Below are 25,409 nucleotides of genomic sequence, written 5' to 3'. Positions count from 1 at the left end.
TTTGAGTTTCAAACTTTAAATCCATCGGAAAATGCATGGTAAAACCAGACCTTTATTCAAGCAACTTTTTAAGAGCAACATTTAAAATCTGTCCCTATTTTTGGGACTTTGCCAAGACTTTCTTAGTGCTAAAAGGTGGAAAGTGATAATTTACAGAGATTTCCTTTGTATTAACTATGTAGATCAGGCATACATAAACTTTCTAACTGCACAAAATAAGAACAAACTCCTCTCCCTGACCCCCTACTAGAATTTTGTAAAGGCCATTACTATAAATTTTAATGCTCAAATGTTGAAACACATGCGATAAATAACTTTCACTTATCTAAACTTCGCTTTCCCATCAGCTACTGTTGCCAAGAAACATTTGAAAGTACTAGCCTTGTTTCAAGAAAAGTCGCACCAGATGCGTAAATTCCACCGAAGGTCTGCTCCACATCAGCCAAACTTCAACTCTAACTGCTCCAAGTCCTACCTACTTTAGAAATATTTGTACCTTAACAACTACATCAGCATTACATGTTTACGACATATTATGTCACGTATAAAAAAAAAATTTAAAATGCTTCACCTTCCTAAATCAATAATTTACCGTAACTTTATTACCAGTTACACGACCCGTGGATCTATTCGTACTAACATTATTGTTCTCAACAAAAACACCCAACGATGAGTTGCATAAACAGAGACTTTAGTAAATTTGCATCAATGCTGCGTACATATAAGGAATGAAAATAATCTGAACGAATTAGCTGGTTTTCACTTACCACTAGGGGTCTCCCCCAAAGAGAACCTACCAGTTTAGAAGGATTAACCAAATTATTTCAGAAAACTGCTTCAGGGCTAACAGCTGTGCGATGATTGCAAGCGCTTGCTACCACATTAGACGTGTTGCCTCGATAATGGAAAAGTACCGAAAGGGCTTCCCTTTTTTCCCCTTTACAGTCATTCATTATACTCTTAAATATCCTTTTCTCAAATTCATTCATAAACAAACTAAAATATGTTGGGACAAATGATGCTTTCATTGCTATTCCTCTTTTGTCTAAACCACTTAAGTGTTATGTAACAAAGCAAAATGTAGAAGAGAGTGGATAAAAGACATAATTGGTGCCTCCTCTAAGTTTCTTGCTACTGCTGTTATCCCAAATCTTTGTTTAGTAGAAAGATATCTTTAACATATATTAATATTTAAAACATCTCATTTTCCCTATTTGACTTCCTTAGTCCTATTAACTACTTCACTTGTATTTTTTTACTAAAATGCTGAAGACTATGCTAAGGGTTTAATAATACTGTCCAATAAAAGCTGTACCTTTTCTGAAAATTATCTCTTCCTGATATTGTTGGTCTTCCTGGTAGATTAACTAGAGACTTATGAGTTTTAGGCCTACTATATAAAAAATAGACTGCCTAGGTTTGGCTATAAATAATAGCTCCACATTTTTTAATCTAAAACACCAATTTGTACTCTCGCCTGTAATAATTCATGTAATGTGTTATATTGATCTAAACAATTTGAATTAACTTGCTCACAATCATGTTCATGTGATTATTTTTTTGTCCTTCCTAGCATTTTCCATTCAGGGCTCCTCCTCCCTTTCTCTGTTGGCAGGAAAGCTGTCTAGGGCTTTGTGCCCAAAGCTGTCTTTTAGTCAGCTCTGCATGTAGCTAAGACTACTGCAGCTGTGATCATTAAAAACATCTACTGTTATAGTAAGTTTACTAAGTCACCTGTACTTTCTGCCCCCCTCTGGGTTATTCCTACACAAAATGTAAGCGCCAAAAAGCTATGTAAATGGTAAGGATAGACTTCATAAGATCCTCACAGATCAGTACCCTAGTAAGTAGCTATGAACAGTGGCCACCATAAAATAATTCAGTCAGGTTTAAAAAATGTAATACACTTCAGACTGCCACAGATTATTGTATGTGGCAGTGTGGAGTGTATTAAAGTCTCTATATCTGTTATAGAGTCGGATACGCTTTGCTTCTTCTGGTCAATGTGTTAGGCAGAGCTAAGTATGTTATACCTTACAGAACTGTTAACACACAATAAACCTTACGTTTTTGTTTTTATTTATTTTTTTCTCTTAGTCTTGCAACAAATTTTGTGTAAGCTCTACAATGCTGTGCATACTTCACAATCTGCAAAGATTAACATGGCAAAACTGTATTACAGTTTTCAAAGTTGTAAAACACTTGGCTGTCCTTCACTCTTTCTTTCTCTCTCTCTCTATAACAGGTAGTACAGAGAACAGATAAAGCTCGTCATTATGATCTGGTCTTTCCAGTCATAAGCAAATAGATATTCTAAAAATGTATGTCAGAATTTACCTGTCAAGGTGAATTCTATGACTTCCCGTTCCAAAACATGTAACAGGTTGGTTATTGTCAAGTCCCTTTCAAAATTTTCTTTGTCAAATTCCCTTTTTTTCTTCTCATTGTTGTTCCCACTACATGAGAAAGCCCTGTCAGCATGCCTAAAAGATCTACCCTAGTCACTGCTGGGCACTCGCGGTGACATGTACAGTCCTAGCTTTGCTGTGGCTAACCAGCATGGATATAAAAAAAGTCATGGTACTGGAGGGTACTGACTGCATGTATGGAGAAAAAGTAAAAAAAAAAAAAAAAAACCGAGGGAAAGCTAGTGAACAAAGCAATGCGGTATAATTGGTAATTGAAAAGTATTTTGAATAGACAGAGCTTATGGTTGATTTTTTTTTTCAGAATTTTGTCTGTAATCAAATTGCAGGCATATTAGAGTACAAGAAAACATTGCAGTAAAAGGGCTAAGTGAAACACTTTGCAGCATATTAAAATGACCAGTAGCATTTGGGGCCAGTATAATTGAGGTATACTACAACTGTATTATTTTGAGCATGGAATTAACAAGTATAAGAACTATTACACAATTGTAAGGCATACATATGCATTTTGTGTAAAATAGATGTAATATATTTAAGAAACTCATGACTGACTAATAGGTGTAATATATTTAAGAAACTCATGACTGACTGTGTTGTATTTGCAGATATTGTTAATTTTTCTTCAAAAAATGGACCTGCTCCTGACCAAAACACCTTCTGATGGAATAAAGAATTGTGTACTTCCAATGGTTTTCCGAGCTTTGGAAGCACCATCTATTCAAATACAGGTACAACTTGAACTGCATTTAATTTAAGCCTCTCCCTGTAATGTTGATTTAATTTTATGGGATAGCCTTAGTGGCTAACACTTCACTAAACTAGCATAACTCTGATAGCATTTTGTCATGTATTTTGCTCTTCAGTCTGCACTTTTCCAGCTTTCCTGTTATATTGCTGTGACTACATACTCCAGTTCTCTTAATCATTTTTAGTTTCAAGAGGGGCATGCCATGTTCAGCATTTAGATCACTGTTGCAGTAGCCTAAGTTATTTGGGTTATATCCTGCCAAGGATATGACCACTGGCCAGTCTTCAAAGCTTCAGGGAACGTTCTGTGCACCTTAATCACAGAAGGGCTTGATGAGAGCTGCATAAAAGCAGTGGCTAGGTTGTCAAAGCTTTAGCAATTTCTTGCCATTGAAATGCACTCTCCAGCAGGTTTTGTGAAACTTAAGTTGGCTAGCATTCCTTCAAGGTTTGGTTGATAGGTACCCTTCTTGGGATAACCACCCAGGTCATTATTTTTTCTGAGGAGAAGTTTTTTTTATGTTAAGAAATGTTCGTTTTATGGACTGGCACAGGCTGTTAGTTTTTTTTTTTTTCTCAGTGAATTCTTGTGTGAAAATGTCTTAAATTCAATTTTTATGTACTTTATTTCTACATTTTTTTGTATGGGAAATTACTATTAGAGGCTGGAATGTGTTATTTTGGGGTGTCCTCACTGAAATTTGTACCTCAAAACTTATGTTTTCCTGTCAGGAAGTTTAGTGACTCACCTAGGCTCCTACCAGCCTCCTTTTCTGGTTAGCCATGAAGCAGTAATCTGGCTATTTGATTCTTCCCTCTCCCGTCAACAAGAAGAGAATTTCTCAAGAGAGACTTCCGATGTCTGATCGGCTTTCTCACTGCCCCAGCCACTGGTTGATGACTCTACTGTGACAGGCCACTTGTTGTTTCTTGGTCCCACCAGTGTAGTTCTTCCAGATGCTGCTAAGGACCAGGATTTAAGACACCTCCTCTATGGTCACCTTTGGCTTTTGTGTTGCCCTCTCTGGGCAAGGGAGAACCATTCTTGTTGATCTTGGAGGAGCGAGCAGAAGTTGTCTTACCACATAGCCAGGCTAAGCTGCCTGATTACCTGGTAATTACCATTTAAGAACCAAAAAAGCTCCACATTGAAAAACTGGGTATATCAAACGTTAAAAAAAAAAAAAAAATAGAAAAAGCAGGCCCAAAAAATTTAGTAAGGTTTAGTGCTTTTGTCTGCCTGTTACAAAGACTTCTTCAGAACTAAAACAACGGTGCTCCCTCACAATTTAAATGTAAAACCTCAGATCACATGATCTGTCCAACCAGTTAGTGGTGTAAACCTGTTTTTATATTACAAAACACTAAACATATGCTGTCATTAAAATTATGCATACAAACATTAAAATAATAAATCTAAGTGTATAATATACATTCTAATGAATATTTCATTCCAAAAGACATTTAATATTAATTTGCTCATTGATCCCTGGAGAAACATTAGAATTTATTTTAAAACAAGAAATATCTTTATTGAATTATCACATATGACGTAGGCAAGCATACATTTATATAAATGAAAACAAGTAAAAGACAAGAAGGTAGCAAACCGAGTAGGTAATCCAGAAATAAAATAAAGCAGGTGCTCCAAGAGACCAGAACGTGTATCCACAAAGCGTTTATTGTCACCAACACCTCTACTACAATTAGTCACCTTATGAAAAGGACATTTTAACATCTGTTACACAAGATGTAGACATTAGATGCATGCATCCTGATAAAGGTGAAGTAATTATGTACAACCTTGACTATCAGGGGAGAATGCTTAACTTGTTATGTGACAATGTTGTATATAATGTTGTGTCATTAAATGAGATAAGCATAGCATTTAGGGCTGTGAGAATAGCATTGGAAGAGCTGTTTCTGTTTGAGCAGTTGCCAGAAGATTTATACGAGTTTTTAAGAGTGTGGGACCGTGTTATTCCGAGAATTTTTGGCATTCCAAAGTTACATTCGAACAGCAGGGATCCACCTTTACAGTCTGTTGTGGTTTCAGTAGGGTCCATCACTGAGTCACTGGCCAAATTTGTTGACACAAAACTCAAAATTTTGTTTAAACCTTTTGGACATGTCATTTGTGATTCATGGGATTTGTTAGACAAAATAAGAGAGGCTGACCATGATTTTCATTACTTTATTACCAATGACATTAAAAGTCTGTTTTCTGTCCTCCCACAAGAACAAGGTTTGTTATGGTTTGATGAGATGGTTAAACTGTATGGGGGACAAACTGAAAATGATTAAAATTTAATACATGATTTCATGGAAATAATTTTGTCTAACAATTTCCTGGTGTTTGGCAACGAATATTGTAAACAGTGCCCTGGGGTGACCATAAGAGCCATTTGTGCCAGTGTTTGCAAATGGCGTTTTGTTGAACAGGGACATTAATTCCCACCTTAAGTTTCTACTTTTTAAGCTTTGCAAAGCCTACTACAGATATTTTGTGGCAAGGTAGTATAGATCAATTTAATGAACTGTTGGGTTGATGCAACATAGTACCAAGTTTCTGGATTTTACTTACCATGTCAATGTCAACGAAATTGCATATTTGGACATTAAAATTCAGCGTTCACCAAATGGAACCCTTGAAACAGGGATATTTAGAAAGCCCACTTATTGTAATTTTTTTTTATTTTATTCCAGCTGCCACTCATACCACCAGAAAAAGGGCATTATAAAAAGTCAGTTTATTAGGGTATCTAGATTGACATCAAATGACAACAGGTGCCAAGAAGAATTTGTCTTGAAAAAAAAATGTTTTTTGAACTAATTATCCTTGTGCCCTGGTGGATGAGGTCACAGGAGAGGTATGGAGTGAACAAAATGGTATATATGGTTCCATTTTTAAACATAGGTACAACAATAATCCAGATGATGTTGCTCAGAGTAACCAGTCCCTTGATTTAAGTACTAACATGGCTTTTCATTGCTCACTTGATGCCAAGGAAATACAAAGGATCATTTGAAAAATTGGTTTAAGTAGCAAAGAGGCCATACTGAGATTTAATGAGGCTAAGCCTACTTTCACTTTTAAAAGACAGAGTAATTTTAAAAGTATTTTGGAGAATAAACCTACATGCAGGATGGAGAATTTTCCTGAAAATTCTGATGCGGAAGATGCAATCAGTGTGGCTGTGTTGAAGGGCACTATGAAGGGTGGCTTTATGATAAAATCAGCGGCTATGCCAAGGGAGGCAGATTTAATTGTTTTACAGAGAGAGTGATTTATTTTGCTGTGTGCACACAATGCCAAGCTTTTTACACTGGCAAAACCAATAACGGTTTTAATAAGCGTATTTACCAGCATGTTTATAGCATCCAGCGAAATGTCAAGAGCACTTTAGCTAGTTACTCTGTTATCTGTGTGGGGTTTGACAAATTTATGTTCTTTGCTGTAGAACAAGGTGATTTGGCAGCATATTGTGGAGACTGGAAAAATGCGTTGTTGCATAAAGAAATGCTTTGGCAGTTGAGAGTTAATGCTACTGTGCCACCAAGCTTAAAAGAAACAGTTTCTATTGTCAGTGAGCTAAAAAAAAGATCAATAAAAATATAAGTTGTCTAAATGCAAGTTGGCAAAAGACAAGTTGATGCAATTTATGTAAGAGCATGTAATTGTTTTGTTGCTTTTGTAGTATGGCTTCTGCAATCACAGCATGTATATATGTACATTATTTTTACTTATTTTATTCATGATGTTTTATTTTGTAACCATTTATTACACATATCTGTTCAAGGTGAATGCTAGCTGAGTGTATAGCTTTAAATGCAGGACTTGGCTTCATGACTTGTTTTCAGTTAAGGGTGGGTTTTTGATTAAAAAAGCCTAGCTGCTCTAAATGCAATGGTTCTGATAATGTCTTTTACTTTTAAGACAAAACCTGTTTGATTTTTTTACAACAGCAGTTTGTTTTTCAACTTTTTTTAAACTGTAAGACAATAAACGCTTTGTGGATCCAAGTTCTGGTCCCTTGGAGCACCTGGTTTATTTTATTTTTATTTATTTATAAATGAAAACAAACCTTATTGACATAATTTTAGTTGCAAACATACATCACCAACCATATTGACATAATTTTGTCTTCAAACATTGTACATTACAAACCATTTTGACATAATTTTAGTTGCAAACATTATACATCACTTGTAATCTATCCAGTCATTGTCAGTCAGACATTACATAGCCAATTCAAATCCTGCCTTCTTTTAAACCTCATTCCTCCTCTGCATGTATTGTTCCCACAATTTCCATTTTTTCTTTGTAATTTGCTCTTACCCTTTTCTAAAAATCTCAGTATCGCTGTTATTGTATTCACTACTTCTAGTAAAGTTGGTTTAGACTTTGATTTCCATTTTCTAGTGATTTCCATTTTCTAGTAATAGCTTTTTTTGGCATCCACCATAATTCGACTCAACAAGGCCTTACTATGTCTGGGCAATTCCAGTTCTGTGTCATAGCTCAAAAAATCATTTCCTTAGTTAACACAATTTCCTAACCCTGTATCTCTGACAGAACAGTCTGCTGGGAATCTTTAAAGTCTGCCAACTCATTACACTCCTGGAAAGTATGTTCCCAGTTACCTCTTTTTTCTCCGGCACATCTCCAACATTTGCTGTCTGAGGAAAAATTCTTTGGCGTTTACTTGGGGTATAAAAATGCCTATGCAAACACTTCCAAGAAAAGATCCAAAATCTTCTAGACTTTGTTGCATATTTGAGAGGCATGCATATATCCCCCAGTTGTTTCATTGTGAATTGCTTATCCAATCTTTCTTCCCATTCCCTTTCTAACTTCTTTTGATTGATTGTTATAGTTAGGATGCAGGGTTTTTTATACTCTACTAGTTATTCGTTTTTTAACAGCAGCTTCTGTTCTAGAGTCTACTAAGAGCTCTACCAGTGCTGGTCTTTCACTTAGGATCCCCGTATTTCTTTCTCCTTACCTATACTCTGATATCAGCCCTTGATAGGGAAGGCAATCTCTAGCCTGCAGTCCAAATAAGTTCTTGGCCTTTTCCTATTCTATTACCTATTTTCTTTGATTATTTGCTCCTAATACTTTGGTTCTTTTGCCAGTTTTCTACAATAAATTCCAGTCCCCTCTTGCTTATTGTCTGTATCCCTAATTGCAGTCATCCTTATCAGAATCTTTATTTGTCCATTCCCATTTTGGCTTAGTTCTTAGAATATTTTCCACTACTTTGTAAGTATAATATTTTGTATGGTTATTGCTTTTCTCCTTAAGAATCTGCATCCAAAATTCCAGTCTTTCCTTGTTTCTTCAGCTTCCCCCTATTTCATCATCATCCCTTTCCACTTTGAATTGTAGGTTTCTGCTTGTGCTTTGTATAGGAGCCTTAACTGCTTAGCTCTGAAATGCCCCTTGAAATCAGGTAATCCCAACCTGCCTTGTTAAGTTGGAAGAATTTGCTTAACCCACTCCACTCTTGTAGTCTTCACCTCCCAGTTAAAATCCTTCTGTTCTTTATTAATTGCTATCCACATCTTCTCCTTTGGTTGATAAAAATATGCTTGACCTGTGTGTAAAACTAAATGGACTAAAAGCATTTAACTGCTTGTATCTTGCTATCCATATCTATATAACAGAGCTTCCAATCTCTCAGTTTTTGTATTGTCTTTTGTTTAGTCTCTTTCAACTCCTCTTTAGCTGCCACACCAGAATTCTTTTTAATCCATAATCCTAAGTTCTTCATTTTATCGTTTCCCCATAAATATGGATATTGCTGAAGCAATTTGTGTGTGGGTACATAATTTACAGCTATTGCCTTTGTTTTAGCTTCATTAATTTTGTATCCTGAAGAGATGTGAAACTGCCTCAAAATGTTCCACAACACTGAAATGTCCTTTTCTGGTTGTATCGGGTATAAAATAATATAATCTGCAAATAGAGCCAGCTTTTCTTGACTACCATGCTAATTGTATTCTTCACTTTCTCAGTCTCTTATTTTCATTGTCAGTAGTTCTAAATATAGTGCAAATAACAAAAGGGAAAGAGGGACCTCCCTGCTTGGTTCTGTTCCTCTGCTCTCAAACAGAAATTATCAGAAAGGAACTCACCCTTTTTAATTTTCGCGTCATATCCCTCATATATCCTCCTAATCAACCTTATAATTTTCTCAGGGAATGCAAATATTTCCATTGCCTTGCTCTTAAACTCCCAGCTTACTCTCTGAAATGCTTTCTCGTCATTAAGACTGACCCACAACAGGGTTATTCCCTCTGGATCATCTTCTGTTAATGTTGTCGGCTGTTTGCCTCCCCTCCAGAAAAAAACTCATTGATCTGTATCTATCAATTTTGGCATCACCTTTGACATTCTTTTAGCCCTTATAGACATATAAACACTTTATAGTCATGGTTTAGGATTGAAATGGGCCTGTATGAAGTTGGATCTAATGGAGCTTTACCTCTTTGGGTGTTACAGCAACCACCACTTTCTTCCCGGATGTTGGTGCTTTTCCACCTCTTAAAATATTGTAAACAAAGACTTCCAGATCTTTATCAGTTTTTTCCCCTCCTAGCTTCCAAACTTCCACTGGAATACCATCTTCTCCTGGGACTTTACTGTGGATTGGTTATACATCACCACTTTTATCTCATCTCCTGCTGTCGTAACTCTTAGTAATTGAGCCTTATCTGCCTCTAACCTTGGCATATTAATTCTTCCGTAAACATATCAATTTGTACCTTTTCTTGATCTCTATATTTCTGTACTCTTACAGACTTTCATAACATTTCCAAAATATTTTTATTACCTCTACAGGATCTCTTGTCTCACTTGTTATAGGCTTTCTAAGCTTGGCGACAATCCTTTTTACTTTTTGTTGATTAGTCCTTGCACTAAAAGTTTTTGTGTTCCTATGTTGTCATCAAAAAACAGTTGGTTAACAGCAGTCTTTCTAAACTCATGCATATTATTGGGCTAATCATTTATTTTCTGCTTAACAGTCTGCAATTGCTTCTCTCCTTTTTCTTTGAGATTCCTATTCTGCAGTACTTGAACATTTGTCATTTCCTCTTAAGAATTCTTGTTACTTATTAACCATCTCTCTCTCTCCCTTATTTCCACCCTATTTTTAAACTCCACTTTAATTTTATCCCACTCCCTAGCTATATTTTCTGAAGAAATTTCTATCATCTCTAATAACTCACAAGTAATTTCCACTACCCATTCCTTAAATTCCTCTCATTTCCTCAGATAGGTGGGAAGGCACTAGTGTCTCATTTTTATTTTGTTACCCTGTGTTTTTATTTTAGTTATTATTAGCATGTGATCTGAAATAGTTATTGAATGCATATCAAAACTTACAGTTAAATGCACATGTTCCAGTAAAATGCAGGTTCTGTCTAGCCTAACTGTTTTTGTATCTTGGGAAATAATATATAAATTCACTCTGAATTCCTACTACTGGATTTACATTTTATATGCCAAATATTTTCATAAATTTCTTCACAAATCTACCATCCTTTGTTGTATTTTCTCCTTCTGCCCCCAGACACATCTTCATTGCTGCAAATCAAATTACAGTCCCCATCTATAAGTAATAGTCCCTGCTGAAAACTGATTATTTCTCCCAGCTCCATTATAGCAGTTTTAGGTGGAATTTAGATGCATGCCAGTGTAATCCTCCTCCCTTGCCATTACCCCTTAGTACGACAAATCTACCATTATTATCCTTTTTATCCTCTTCTGTCACTGTTGGAGCTTCTTTTGCAAGTAATATAAGTACTCCTCTTTTCCTTTCTCCCAGGTAGTTCACTGAATAACTGTCTTGAATACTTTTCTTTATCAAATTCACATGTTCAGTTCATTCCAGATGTGTCTTCTATAGCATAGATATTTGCACTCTACATTTTTTAATGTAGTTCACTACTCTCTCTTTTTGTGTGTGTGTGTGTGTGTGTGTGTGTGTGTGTGTGTGTGTGTGTGTGTGTGTGTGTGTGTGTATGTATGTATGTATATATATATATATATATATATATATATATATATGTATATGAGACATTAACATTTACAGATAATATAAAAAGCGTCATCGTGTTAAAACGTTATTATTCCCACCTTTTATTTATAACAGTTGTTTTGTTAAGTATCTAGCTCCAGTTTTGTGTGACACACGCATACTAATGTTTGGAAGGTTGGTCTTTTATACAGTTGCTTTTTGTCGTGTCCATTTGAGCCTATGTCACATTTTACAAAACCTTTTGTTTTATTGAAAGCCCTCAAACGAAAAAATAAATACACCCCCAAAACCCATTAACTTAATATTAGCACACAAAACTATGTACATCTTTAAATATTGAAGTATTACCCTCCTAATAGGAACAGTTGTCCCAAATGGACAGTCACACTCACTGACTTGGGTTAACCTAAATGAAGGTTATCTGTGCTAAGAAGAATGGTGCAGCCTGTGCTTCTACTAAGAATGGGAAAACACTTAAATGCTTATATAAAACGGTATCTCTTAGCCATTGAAAGAAATAAGTTTTCTGTTTTTATTACTCTTTATCAAATTGTCTCCTTAGGGACATGAGAACCAGATAGTGTTGCTTCTACAGGCATTAATTTGTTTATTTGCTAGAGGAAATCTTTATTATTTTCAATGTTCTTTTTATTTATTTGCTTTCTCTTAAAGATTACTAGATCAAGTCAAAGGCCTTCATGCAGTCATTCCCCTGTGCAAGAATGAGAAAAATCAGATAAGTTTTTCTTGTATCAAATTCTTTTGACCGCACTATTTTTACATTGCACTGCCTACATTTCTTAAAACTGAACAAGGAGAAAGAGAAAAGGAAAAAAAAACAGGGGCACCTTTTTACTTTAGCATCCCCATTACATTTGAAAATCACTGAGAAAACTTTATTTTATAGCATGCAGATTATATCATGCACCATAAAAATATTACTGTTAAGAACAGTTTTGTTTTATTTACAGTTAACTGTCTCCCTTCTGTTCTCCTCTCCTTAGTGTTCCTCAAAATATTCATGATATGAAGTAGGGCATATGCTTTAGAGTCCCCCTACAATTTTAACAAAGTCAAAAAAAGTGCAATATTTCCAGGTTTTCTTGTTTTGTCATGTTGCACAAATTTAATTAATGCTTTGTAATCCAAAAAGAAGTAATTGGGAACATATTTTCTGGGAGTGCAGTGAGTTGGTGGACTTTAAGGATTCCCTGCTGGATGCACAGTCGGCGATGCTGGGTGGGCAGATTGGTCTAATGAGGGAGATGATTCGTCTGAGCTATGATACAGAATCAGAATTGCCTACAGTGTGGCAAGGCCTTGTTGTGTTTAATAATGGGGCTGCCAAAAAAGCAATTACTAGAAAATGGAAATCAAAATCTAAACCAACTGTACTAAAAGTAGTGAATATAGTAACAGAGATAAAACAACTAGAGCTGACATCTTTAGAAAAGGGTAGGAGCAAACTACATAGGAAAAAATGTGAATTGCGGGAACAATATATACAAGGGAGGAATTAGATTTAAAAGGCAGCATGACTTGATTGAGCTATTTAATGTTCAATTGAAAAATATTGGGTAGATTATAAGTGATATATAATGTTTGCAACAGGGAGTATGTCAGTATGGTTTAAGATGTAAAATGCTTGTGACTAGGATTGTGTCAATGTGGTTTATCAGTTATATAAATGTATGATTGCCTATGCAGTAAATGATGGATGTTTTTCGTGTTTCACTGTTGTAGTCATTACATTTGGGTTATCTACCTGCAGGTAGCCCTCAGCTGGCCTAAAGACCAGAGTCTTGGATTCCTGCATTGGATGCTGTCTCTTCTTCCATGACGTCAGGTCATCAGGAGTTTAAAACATGCAGCCAACACCATTACAGCAGTCTTTCTTGCCGTGTGGTGCCCGAAGCAGAAGCAGTTCACAAGTGCCAGTCAGCCTGAAATCTTTGTTTTCGAGTTTCAGAACTGAAGTCTTCAAAAAAGCTAAGTACCCCGTTGGGGATCCTTTTTCTTGCTCTTAACCGATGTCAGTAAAAGTTAACAATTGTCTTACCTGTGCAAAGCAAATACCTCATAAAGATTTTCATTCGTACTGCATTCCTTGCTTAGGCCCAGACCACGACGTCCCTCGCTGTTGGTTTTGTGCCTTATTCAATCCCCAAAGTATTTGTCGTCTGTCTATTTTTGCAGCAAATTATTTTGGTACTCTGTATAACTATCCAGAAATGGTTTCAGTAAGCCATCTGACTACTGATATTCTGAAAAACTTTAAGGATAAAGACAGACAGACCGCATAGGTCCTAAACTGCCGACGGCGCTTCCGTTAAGCTAGTCGCCAGTCCACCGGTACTCATTGAGGCGCTTTCACAGCCCCTGATACCCGCTACTTCAGATTTGCAGGCCTCTACTGAGACCCATTCAGAGTCCGGTATGCCGCAAGATGCTTCTTCGACTGTGGAACCTGCGGATGTCTCTACCTTGGATGGGTCCAGAGCTGCTGTGCAGGCACCGGCTTCTAAGGGTGTATTCAGGCCTACAGACTTGCATTTTAAACCGACGTCATCTTCTTCATTCAGGCCTAAAACTCGACCCATGCCTAGAAAACCAACATCCAAACCGCATGGTCAGGCCCTTATGCCTAAAAAACAAATGTTTAGAATGGCTGAAGACCTTATTACTTTAATTAGGGGAAGCCAGCCTTCCCCCTCTGAGACCTAGAACTGATTTTCCTTCTGATCAGGATTCTGATAATTCTGTTTCTTCTGATTACCAGGATTTGCCCCCTATTTACCTATGAGGATTCTGATGCAGAGGATTCCATTCCCTCTGCTTCCCCTCCAGTAGATTTTTCTTTTGGTGAAACCTTGCACACTGTTAGGGAGCATTTCTGCTGGAAAAGCCAGGATTGCTCTGACTCCAAAAAGAGGCTTAGGGAATTCTTACTCCTTTCTCAACACAGGCCTTTAGCTATCCCTCCTGTTCTGGACATTGTAGATAATGCTTTCTTGGAATCTAGCCCGTCTCCAATCACTTTACCTCCAGCTCCCAGAAAACCTGACGGGTATTACAGAATACCTGACTCTCACAAGTTCCTCTTCAAGAATCCTACTGCGTATTCAGAGACCATTTCCCAAGGACCAAAGGGCATTAAGGCTACTGCTGCCACAAAATCCTACCTCTTCTGATAGAGATTCTAGAGCCTTTGACAGATGGGATAAGAAGGTATACACTTCTGCTACTTTGGCCATTAGGGCTTTACTTTGACAGTTTCATATGTTAAAGTACCAGCAGCATATTGGACTACTTAAACAGAAAATGATGTTGATTCCTGACTGTGCTGAACACAAAGAATTACAGGATTTAATGCATTCTGCTGAACAAGTTGATAAACATGCTTTCCAATGTGGTTTTGACTCTTTAGAAGAATCTTGCAGGGCTGCTTTCACTGGGTCTGTACTTAGAAGGCATGCTTGGCTTAAGGAGCAAAACTTGCCAGATCATGTTAAAGCTAAATTACTGGATGCTCCCTTAAACCAAGACCGCCTGTTTGGCAATAAAGCAGAAGTCGTCCTCAAAATGATGGAGGAAAAAGCGAAATCTATGCAAACTGTTAAATATTTCCTGCAAGTACAGCCTCCCAGATTTAGTAGGCATTGTCCTTCAAAGAATTGGTCATTTCCAGTCTCTTCCAGGCCTTCTCAATCCAAACGCAAGAACAGCAGATCACCTATGTTACAGTCTCAGGCTACGTACAGGCTTAAGCAGTGGGGGGCTCCCACTTCCAAAGCAGGAAGTAGTAGGACACCCCCTTACGGAAAAATGTCACAATGACTTAACCTTAACCCTTCTAAGCCCTGCTCAGCTGCCTGTTCCCTTGGGAGGAAAGCTCGCCCTGCATGCAAAAAAATGGAAATTCATTACCCAGGACAAATGGGTTTTAAATATAGTTTTCCAGGGATACAGATTCCACTTCCACACCCTACCAACCCCAAACAGTTGGCCAGACCTACCCCCAAATCAGTGGGCAGAGGCTCAACAGCAGGTTCTGTCTCTTCTAAGTATCAGGGCTATTCAACCTGTTCCAGTAAAAGTAAGGGGACAAGGTTTTTATTTAAAACTTTTCCTGGTACCCAGAAAAGACAACTCCTTGCATCCTATCCTAGACCTCTGTATTCTAAACACCTTTTTGGTAATCCCAAAATTCAAAATGCTAACACTTCAACAGCTGCTTCCTATGCTAGGCAAAGATGCCTGGTTGGCAACCTTAGACTTAAAGGAAGCTTACATGCACATTCCAATAAGGGAATCTTGCAGGAAATACCTACACTTCAGGGCAGGCTCCATGCACTATCAGTTCTCTGCACTTCCCTTTGGCTTATCTACTGCGCCCAGGGTATTCACAAAGTGTCTAGCTCCAGCCATTGCATTTTGCAGGCAGAGAAATTTTCAAATATACCCATACCTGGACGATTGTCTGATTCACGCAGAAAGCCAGGACTTGCTATTAAAACATCTGGCATTCGTAAAGAAACTTCTAACCTCACTGGGATGCACCATAAACGAAAAGAAATCTCACCTAGTACCCTGCCAACAGATTGTATTCCTGGGAGCAAGCTTGAACACAGCTTCCCAGATGGCTTACCTCACTCCAGAGAAACAAGTTTATTTGACAGCCTACTTCAAGCTACTAGCCACAAAGACCCAGCTGTCTGTAAGGAAAATTCTGCAAGCCCTGGGCTTCATGGCCTCTTGCATTCTACTAATTCCATGTGCAAGACTGCATATGAGGAAACTACAATGGTATCTAAAAAGCCTATGGTGTCAACATTCTCAGGATCTGGAATCAATGATTCCTATCATTCATTGTATAAAGACAGAGTTCCTTTGGTGGGCAGGGGCTCCCTTTCACTCTAACCCCTGCCACCCAAACCCTAGCAACAGATGCATCAGTGTATGCATGGGGGACTCACATTGCAGGGCAGTGCATTCAGGGCAAATTGAACCCGAGTCAGATGCACCTGCATATCAACCAAAAAGAAATGTTAGCTGTACAGAATTCCCTGGCAGCCTTCAAAGACGCCGGCACTCAGTGAGCTGCTTTCGCAACCCTTGATACCCGCTATTTCAAATTTGCAGGCCTCTACTGAGACCCATTTGGAGTCTGGGCTGCCATAGGACAATTATTGGTAAAGACAGACAACACCACAGTTATGTGGTACATAAACAAGCAGGGGGTGAACCCATTCATACCCTCTCTGCAGACTAGCCATGGCCCTGTGGAGCACACCCTTGAACTACAAAGTGCATCTACAAGCTCAGTTCCTGCCAGACAAGCTAAATTCACTGGCAGACGACCTAAGTAGAAATCTCATGGACCGACACGAATGGAAACTGGAACCAAACATATTCAACCTCTAAGAATTTAGAATTAAACAGTTATACCTCGAGGGTCTACTGTAAAAAAACATATTCTAATACATTTCTTCACTACTGAAATTGCCACCCTTTTCATCAAAAGAAGGCTGTTATTAAAGGGCAGTTAGTCAGAGCGGCCCGGATAGTTACTCTCAATGATGAGTTTAAAGAAGAATGTCTTTTCTTAAAAACAGCTTTTGTAAAAAGAGAGTACCCGGTTGAGCTCATTGACGAAATGATAGCCGAGGTTAAATCAGAGAGAGAAAACAATCACTTTAGTCCTTTATTGGCTATACAAACTTCAAGCCCTAACAGCTTTATAAATAACTTGAGTAGTGAAGATATAAATGGAGTTCAATTAAGTAATAATTTGGATTTTATAAATGGTGTTCAATCTGGCCAAATGTTTGACTCTGGTTGTAATACTGACCTAATCTCTAAGGATCCATCTAATATCCATAAGAGTGACAGAAATAGAGTTATTTCGTTTGCCACAACTTATGTTAAATTGAGTCCAGCATGTATTAACATACTGAATAAAAATTGGAATTTGTTTAAAAACAACGTATCCTTAATGAATAAAATAGGACATAAACCTATGGTGACATTTAGGCGTGGCTTAAATTTAAAGGACTCTTTAAAATTTCAACCCGACTTGTTGAAGAAGTCAACTGGGATGTTTAAATGTGAATCTTGTAGCATGTGTAAACATGTACTTGTTAGCAATTCATTTACATTGGGAAACGTAACTTATAAATTACGAGATAAATATAATTGTAATTCAAAAGGTATCATCTATTTGGCCAAATGCTCTTTTTGTGCTGCCTTCTATGTGGATAAAACTGAGCGTAGACTCAGGGATAGGATTTATGAACACATCTATGCCGTTACCCACAAGAAGGCTGACAATGCACTGGCCAAGCATGTTGTGTCTCCATGACAACATGTTTAAATTTTTGATCATAGATAGACTAGACAACAATCCTAGAGGTGGTCCCTACTCCCTGAACTCTTGGAGTTAGAATTGAAGTGGCAAATTAAATTAAATGTCAGTAACTACCCAGGCCTTAATGAAGTTTTATCAATAGGCGTTTTATTAAAATTGAGAAGTTTGGTGAGGTAACCAACATTAACAATGCATTGAATTAACTTAACCAGTTTTTAGATTAATAACACAAAAGTAACTAATAAATACAATAAATAGACGTTTAGAATTAGGGAGCCATTTCATCTTTTGAAGTGCCTTGTAAATTGATATAAGTTATTTTTTATTTTATGAATGTAAATTTATATCACTAGCACTTTAACATAATACATTTTTGAGATATATATATTTTATAATCTAACAATAATATATTTTTTCTTTCTCTTTTTTTAATATTTTTATTTTTATTTGTTTTCCGTTATTGTGTATAACAACAGACTGAATTTATAATTGAATTGATTAGGTAACTAGAAGTTTGATTAAGTTAAAAATGTTGGAAGTTTATTAAATATTTTTACAGTTATTGATTTATTTAGCTTTAACAGTGCATCATTTTTCAGTATAATACCCTTTGTCTTTAAAAATTGTGCCTTTGAAAAGATTAATTAATTATTTAATTATTTAATTGATTAATTATGGCGCCTTTTTGTATATAAAATATGTTGAAATCATTCTTATTCTGTATTCTGATGAAGGCTATCTATTGTGTGCCGAAAAGCGCTTTAAATTAAAGTTCGTTTGTTCGTTTTCAGACTGGACGTGGATTTTGTTTTTTAGTTTTTATTCCTTGTATAAAGACAGAGTTCCTTTGGTGGGCAGGGGCTCCCTTTCACTCTAACCCCTGCCACCCAAACCCTAGCAACAGATGCATCAGTGTATGCATGGGGGACTCACATTGCAGGGCAGTGCATTCAGGGCAAATTGAACCCGAGTCAGATGCACCTGCATATCAACCAAAAAGAAATGTTAGCTGTACAGAATTCCCTGGCAGCCTTCAAAGACGCCGGCACTCAGTGGGCTGCTTTCACAACCCCTGATACCCGCTATTTCAAATTTGCAGGCCTCTACTGAGACCCATTTGGTGTCCGGGCTGCCATAGGACAATTATTGGTAAAGACAGCCAACACCACAGTTATGTGGTACATAAACAAGCAGGGGGTGAACCCATTCATACCCTCTCTGCAGACTAGCCATGGCCCTGTGGAACACACCCTTGAACTACAAAGTGCATCTACAAGCTCAGTTCCTGCCAGACAAGCTAAATTCACTGGCAGACGACCTAAGTAGAAATCTCATGGACCGACACGAATGGAAACTGGAACCAAACATATTCAACCTCTTGAGGAACAAATGGGGGACTCCAGAGATAGACCTGTTTGCCTCCCCTCAAAACTACCAATTGGACAAATTCTGCACAAGGACTTCCCACAGTCAAGCTTGGAAAGTGGATGCCCTGTCCTTTACCTGGGAAAGCCTCTCGGTTTATGCCTTTCCCCCTCTGCCTCTAATCTCGAAGGTTCTGCTAAAGATCAAACAGGACAAGCCAAGGACAATACTGATTGCACCAGACTGGCCTTACCAGCACTGGTACCCCCTCTTGCGCAGTATGATACTGCTGGAGCCATGGCACCTACCTCAGACACCTTCCCCTGCTGTCACAGCAGGCGGGCCAGATTCTGCACCCTCCGCTTCAAACCCTGAACCTTGCAGTCTGGCTAATTCCTTGAGCTCTACAATAGCATCCCTCAGTAAGCAGGTGCTAGATGTCATTCTGGAAGCAAGGAGTTCTAGTACTAGAAAGTCCTATGCTGAAAAGTGGAAAAGATACTGTTCCTGGAGCCAGACTCAGGGAATGGGCACAACTGTGCCCAGCTTACCTCATATCCTTCAGTACTTAGCAGAAGTGCTCCACAAGGGCCTATCCTTCTCGTATATTAAAATCCATGCCTCTGCCATTTCAGCACATTATATTACTGGACTACACCTCTTTTCTCTCACCCCCTGCTAAAGCAATTCCTCAGAGGGGCTAAAAATTTAAGACCCCCCCAGGCGAGCCCGTACTTCCAGCCTGGGACCTTAACTTTGTATTGGAAAAGCTCACACTCCCTCCATTTGAACCAGCTGCAAATGCAGATTTGAAATTCCTTTCTTGGAAAACAGCCTTCCTTCTAGCCATCACTTCAGCAAGATGAGTGTCTGAATTACTAGCCCTCATGGCAGTGGAGTCCTTCATTATCTTCCATGCAGACAGGGTTTCCCTCAGGACCAATCCTTTCTTTGCGCCCAAGGTGGTGTTTAGTGTGACCCTAAATCAGTCCATTCATTTGCCTACCTTCTTCCTGAATCCACAAAACAAAGGAGAACAAATTCTGCACTCTTTGGAAGTGCACAGACAACTTAGATTTTATTTGGACAGGACTAAGCCTCTCAGGAAATCTGAACAGCTGCTAGTTGGTTTTGCTGCAGGGGCAGAGGGGAAGGCCATTTCAAAGCAAACCATTTCTAAATGGATAGTCCATTGCATTCATTTCTTCTATAAGCACCATGGAAAACCTACCCCACAGGGGATAAGGTCACATTCCACCAGGGCTGCATCTACCTCTACAGCCTTTCTCAGAGGAGTTCCTACCAGGGACATCCTAGAAGCTGCTACCTGGAGCTCTGTACATACCTTCACCAAGCATTACCACATGCCTATTTTTTCTAAATCCAGAGCTGGTTTTGCCACTGCAGTCTTGCAGGGCTTAATAGCTGGCCCTAATGCTCTCTAACTTCCTCCTCCCTTCCTTAGCTTTGGAAATCAACCCAAATGTAATGACTGAAACAGCGAAACATGAAGAACATAGTACAGTTGTGTACACTTACTATAAATGTAGATGTTCGAGTGTATTCACTGTTGCAGTCCTGGATGTTCTTCGTGTTTCACTGTTGCAGGCATTACAATTGGGTTATCTGCTTGCAGGTAGCCCTCAGCCAGCCTGATTATCAAAGTCTTGGGTCCTGTGTTGGTTGCTGTCCCTTCTTATATGACGTCAGGTCATCAGGGGTATAAAACATGCAGCCGACACCATTACATCAGTCTTTCTTGCCGTGCAGTGCGTGAGGCAGAAGCAGTTCGCAAGTGCCGGTCGGCTGTCTCCTGAAATTTACATTTTCGAGTTTCAGAACCGAAGTCTTCAAAAAAGATAAGTACCCTGTTGGGGATCCTTTTTCTTGCTCTAAACCAATGTCAGAAAATGTTAACAATTGTATTTCTTGTGGAAAGCAAATACCTCATAAAGATTTTCATTCGTACTGCATTCCTTGCTTAGGCCAAGACCATGACGTCCCTCGCTGTTGGTTTTGTGTCTTATTCAATCCTCATACTATTCATCATCGGTTCATTTTCGCATCTAAGTATTTCAGTACTCGGTTCAATTATCCAGAAATGACTTTGATAAGCCATCTGACTGCCGACATTCTGAAAAAATGTAAAGATAAAGATAGAGACAGACCGCATAGGTCCAAAGCTGCCGAGCGCTTCAGTTAAGCTAGTCGCCAGTTCGCTGGCACTCAGTGAGGTGCTTTCGCAACCCCTGATACCCACTACTTCAAATTTGCAGGCCTCTACTGAGACCCATTTGGAGTTCGGTATGCCACGAGATGCTTCTTTGACTATGGAACCTGCGGATGTCTCTACCTTGGATGGTTCCGGAGCCACTGTGCAGACACCGGCTTCTGAGGGTGTATTCAGGCCTACTGACTTGCATATCAAACCGACGCCATCTTCTTATTCAAGGCCTAAGACTCTATCCACGCCTAGAAAACTGACGTCCAAACTGCATGATCATGCCCATATGCCTAAAAAACAAATGATAAGAATGGCTGAAGACCTTATTACTCTAATTAGAGGAAGCCACTCTTCTCCCTGTAAGAGACCTAGAACAGATTTTCCTTCTGATTCTTCTGATCAGGATTCTGAAATTTCTATTTCTTCTGATGACCAGGATTTGCCCTTATCTACCTATGAGGATTCTGATGCAGAGGACTCCATTCCCTCTGCTTCCCCTCCAGAAGATTTCTCTTGTGGTGAAACTTTACACACTCTTAGGGAGCAATTCCAATGGGAAAGCCAGGATTACTCAGACTCCAAAAAGAGGCTTAGGGAGTTCTTACTCCTGCCTCAACACAGGCCTTTAGCTATCCCCCCCTGTACTGGACATTGTAGATGATGCCTTCTTGGAATCTTGCCTGGCCCCAGACACCTTACCTCCGGCTCCCAGGAAACCTGACAGGTATTACAGAGTACATGATTCTCACAAGTTCCTCCTACTGCTGACCCAGAGACCATTTCACAGGGACCCAAAGGCATTAAGGCTACTACTGCCAAAAATCCTACCCCCTCTGATAGAGATTCCAGGGCCCTGGACAGATGGTGTAAGAAAATGTACACTTCTGCTACTTCGGCCATTAGGGCCTTAAACTGCCAGTTTCATGTTGTTAAAGTACCAGCAGCATATTATTGGTTTACTTAAACAGAAATTGATGTTGATTTCTGACTGTGCTGAAAATAAAGAATTACAGGATTTAATGCATTCTGCTGAACAAGTTGGTAAACATACTTTGCAATGTGGTTTTGACTCCTTAGAGGCATCTTGTAGGGCTGCTGTTACTGGGTCTGTTCGTAGAAGGCATGCTTGGCTTAAGGAGCAAACTCTGCCAGATCATGTTAAAGCCAAATTACTGAATGCTCCTTTAAACCAAGACTGCCTGTTTGGCAACAAAGCAGAAGAAGTTCTTAAAAAGATGGAGGAAAAAGCTAAATCTATGCATTCTGTTAAAGATTTCTTGCAAGTACAGCCTCCCAGATCTAATGGGCATTAACCTTCTAAGAATTGGTCCTTTCCTGTCTCTTCCAGGTCTTCAGTCCAAATCCAGGAACAGCAGACCACCTAGGCCACAGTCTCAAGGTACTCACAGGCCTAAGCTGTGAGGGGGGCTCCCACTTCCAAAGCTGGAAGTAGTGAGACACCCCCCTATGGTAAACTGTCACAATGACTTAACCTTAAACCCTCCAAGTCCTTCTCAACTGACTGCACCTTTAGGGGGAAAGATCGCCCTCCATGCAAAAAAACTTCAAACTCATTACCCAAGATAACTGGGTTTTAAATATAGTTTCCCAAGGGTACAGATTCCACTTCCACACCTTACCAACCCCAAAAGGTTGGCCAGACCTTCCCCCAAATCAGTGGGCAGAGGCTCAATAGCAGGTTCTCTCTCTTCTAAGTATGAGGGTTCATTCAACCTATCCCAGCAGAAGAATGGGGACAAGGTTTTTTACTCAAGACTTTTCCCTGGTACCCAAAAAAGACAACTCCTGGCATCCTGTCTTGGACTTATCTATCCTAAACACTTTTGGTAATTCCAAAATTCAAAATGCTAACTCTTCATCAGCTGCTTCCCATGCTGAGCAAGAATGCCTGGCTGGCAAAATTGAATTTAAAGGAAGCTTACTTGCATATCCCAATAAGGGATTCTTGCAGAAAATACCTACACTTCAGAGCAGGTTACATGCACTATCAGTTCTCTGCACTGCCCTTTGGCTTATCTACTGCACCCAGGGTATTCACAAAATGCCTAGCTCCAGTCATTGCATTTTGCAGGCAAAGAAATATTAAAATATACCCATACCTGGACGATTGTCTAATTTAGGCATAAAGCCAGGACATATACTATTAAATCATCTGGCATTTGTAAAGAAACTGCTAACCTCACTGGGGTACACCATAAACGAAAATAAATTTCATCTAGTGCCCTGCCAACAAATTGTATTCCTGGGAGCAAGCTTGAACACAACTTCCCAGATGGCCTACTTCATGCCAGAGGAACAAGTTTTTCTGACAGCCTACGTCAAATTACTGGCCACAAAGACCCAGTTAATTCCAAGGAAAATACTGCAAGTTCTTGGGTTCATGGCCTCTTGCATCCTACTAATTCCATATGCAAGACTGCTTATGAGATAACTACAATGGTGTCAACATTCTCAGGACCTGGATTTAGTGATTCCTATCATCCCTTGTATAAAAACAGAATTCCTTTGTTGGGCAGAGGCCTGCTACCTCAACAAGGAGCTGCCATTCACTCTACCCTCTGCCACCCAAACCCTAACAACAGACGCATCATGGGGGGCTCACTTGGTAGGGCAGTGCATTCAGGGCAAATGGAACCAGAGTCAAATGCACCTGCATATCAATCAAAAAGAAATGTTAGCTGTGCAGAATGCTCTGACAGCCTTCAAGGACCACATCCTTCCAGGACAATTATTGGTAAAAACAGACAGCACCACTGTTATGTGGTACATAAACAAGCAGGGGGGAACCCACTCAAATCCCCTCTGCAGACTAGCCATAACTCTCTGGAACACAGCCTTGAGCTACCAAGTGCACCTAGAGGCTCAATTTCTGTCAGGCAAGCTAAACTCACTGGCAGACGACCTAAGCATAATTCTCATTGACCCACACGAGTGGAAACTGGAACCAAAGATATTCAACATGTTGAGAAACAAATGGGGTAGCCCAGAGATATTCCTGCTTGCCTCCCCTGAGAACTACCAATTGGACAAATTCTGCACAAGGACCCCCCACAGACGAGCTTGGAAAGGGGATGCCCTGTCCTTCACATGGGAAAACCTCTCAGTTTATGCCTTTCCCCCTCTGTCTCTCCTCTCAAAAGTTCTACTAAAGATCAAATAGGACAAACCAAGGACAATACTCATTGCACCAGACTAGCCACGCCAACACTGGTATCCTCTCTTGCGCAGTGTGTCACTGCTGGAACCATGGCACCTGCCTCAGACCCCTTCCTTGCTGTCCCAGCAGGAGGGCCAGATTCTGCACCCCCAGCTTCAAACACTGAACCTTGCAGCCTGGCTAATTACCTGAGCTCTCCATTACCATTCCTCAGTAAGCAAGTGCTGGATGTCATCCTGGAGGCAAGGAGGCCTAGTATTAGAAAGTCCTATGCTTAAAAGTGGAAAAGATTCTGTTCCTGGAGCCAAACTCAGGGGATGGAGACAACAGTGCCCAGTTTACCGCATATTCTTCAATACTTAACAGAGATGTTTCACAAGGACCTTTCCTTCTCTTGTATTAAAATTCATGTCTCTGCCATTTCAGCACATTATAATACGGAGCCACCCCTCTTCTCTCACCCACTGCTGAAGCAATTCCTCAGAGGGGCCAAAAATTTAAGACCACCCAGCAGAGTCCCTACTCCAGCCTGGGACCTTAACTTTGTATTGGAAAAGCTCACTCTACCTCCCTTTGTGCCAGCTGCAACTGCAGAGTTGAAATTCCTTTCTAGCCATCACTTCAGCAAGAAGTGTCTGAATTACAGGCCCTCATGGCAGTGGAGCCCTTCATCATCTTCCATGCAGACAGGGTGTCCCTCAGGACCAGTCTTTCCTTTGCCCAAGGTGGTATCCAGCGTGGCCCTTAATCAGTCTATTCACTTTCCAACCTTCTTTTCTAATCCACAGAACAAAGGAGAATGAATACTGCACTTTTTGGACGTGCACAGACAACTTAGATTTTATTTGGACAGGACTAAGCCTCTCAGAAAAACTGAACAGCTGCCAGTTGGTTTTGCTGCAGGGGCAGAGGGGAAGGCCGTTTCAAAGCAAACCATTTCTAAATGGATAGGCCATTGCATTCATTTCTGCTATAAGCACCATGGAAAACCTACCCCACAGGTGATAAGATCACATTCCACCAGGGCTACATCTACTTCAACAGCCTTTCT

At 39.4% G+C, this 25,409-nt stretch overlaps 1 protein-coding gene across 3 annotated transcripts in view; it reads left to right on the top strand.

Annotated features, from left to right (window-relative positions):
- The window catches only part of SCYL2 (SCY1 like pseudokinase 2), a 1,725,360-nt gene that overhangs the window by 1,132,489 nt on the left and 567,462 nt on the right, over positions 1-25,409 (top strand). For all 3 annotated transcript variants that reach the window (XM_044087896.1, XM_044087898.1, XM_044087897.1), the window contains one exon: positions 3,035-3,157. In XM_044087896.1, coding sequence (XP_043943831.1) covers positions 3,035-3,157 — 123 coding nt within the window. The remainder of the gene's footprint in view (positions 1-3,034; positions 3,158-25,409) is intronic.

The sequence above is a fragment of the Protopterus annectens genome, chromosome 11.part0, assembly GCF_019279795.1.
Source record: "Protopterus annectens isolate FY-2018-M chromosome 11.part0, PAN1.0, whole genome shotgun sequence".
Classification (NCBI taxonomy): domain Eukaryota; kingdom Metazoa; phylum Chordata; order Ceratodontiformes; family Protopteridae; genus Protopterus; species Protopterus annectens.
Note: the sequence above shows the minus strand (reverse complement) of the source record. Positions and strands in the feature narration are given on the sequence as shown.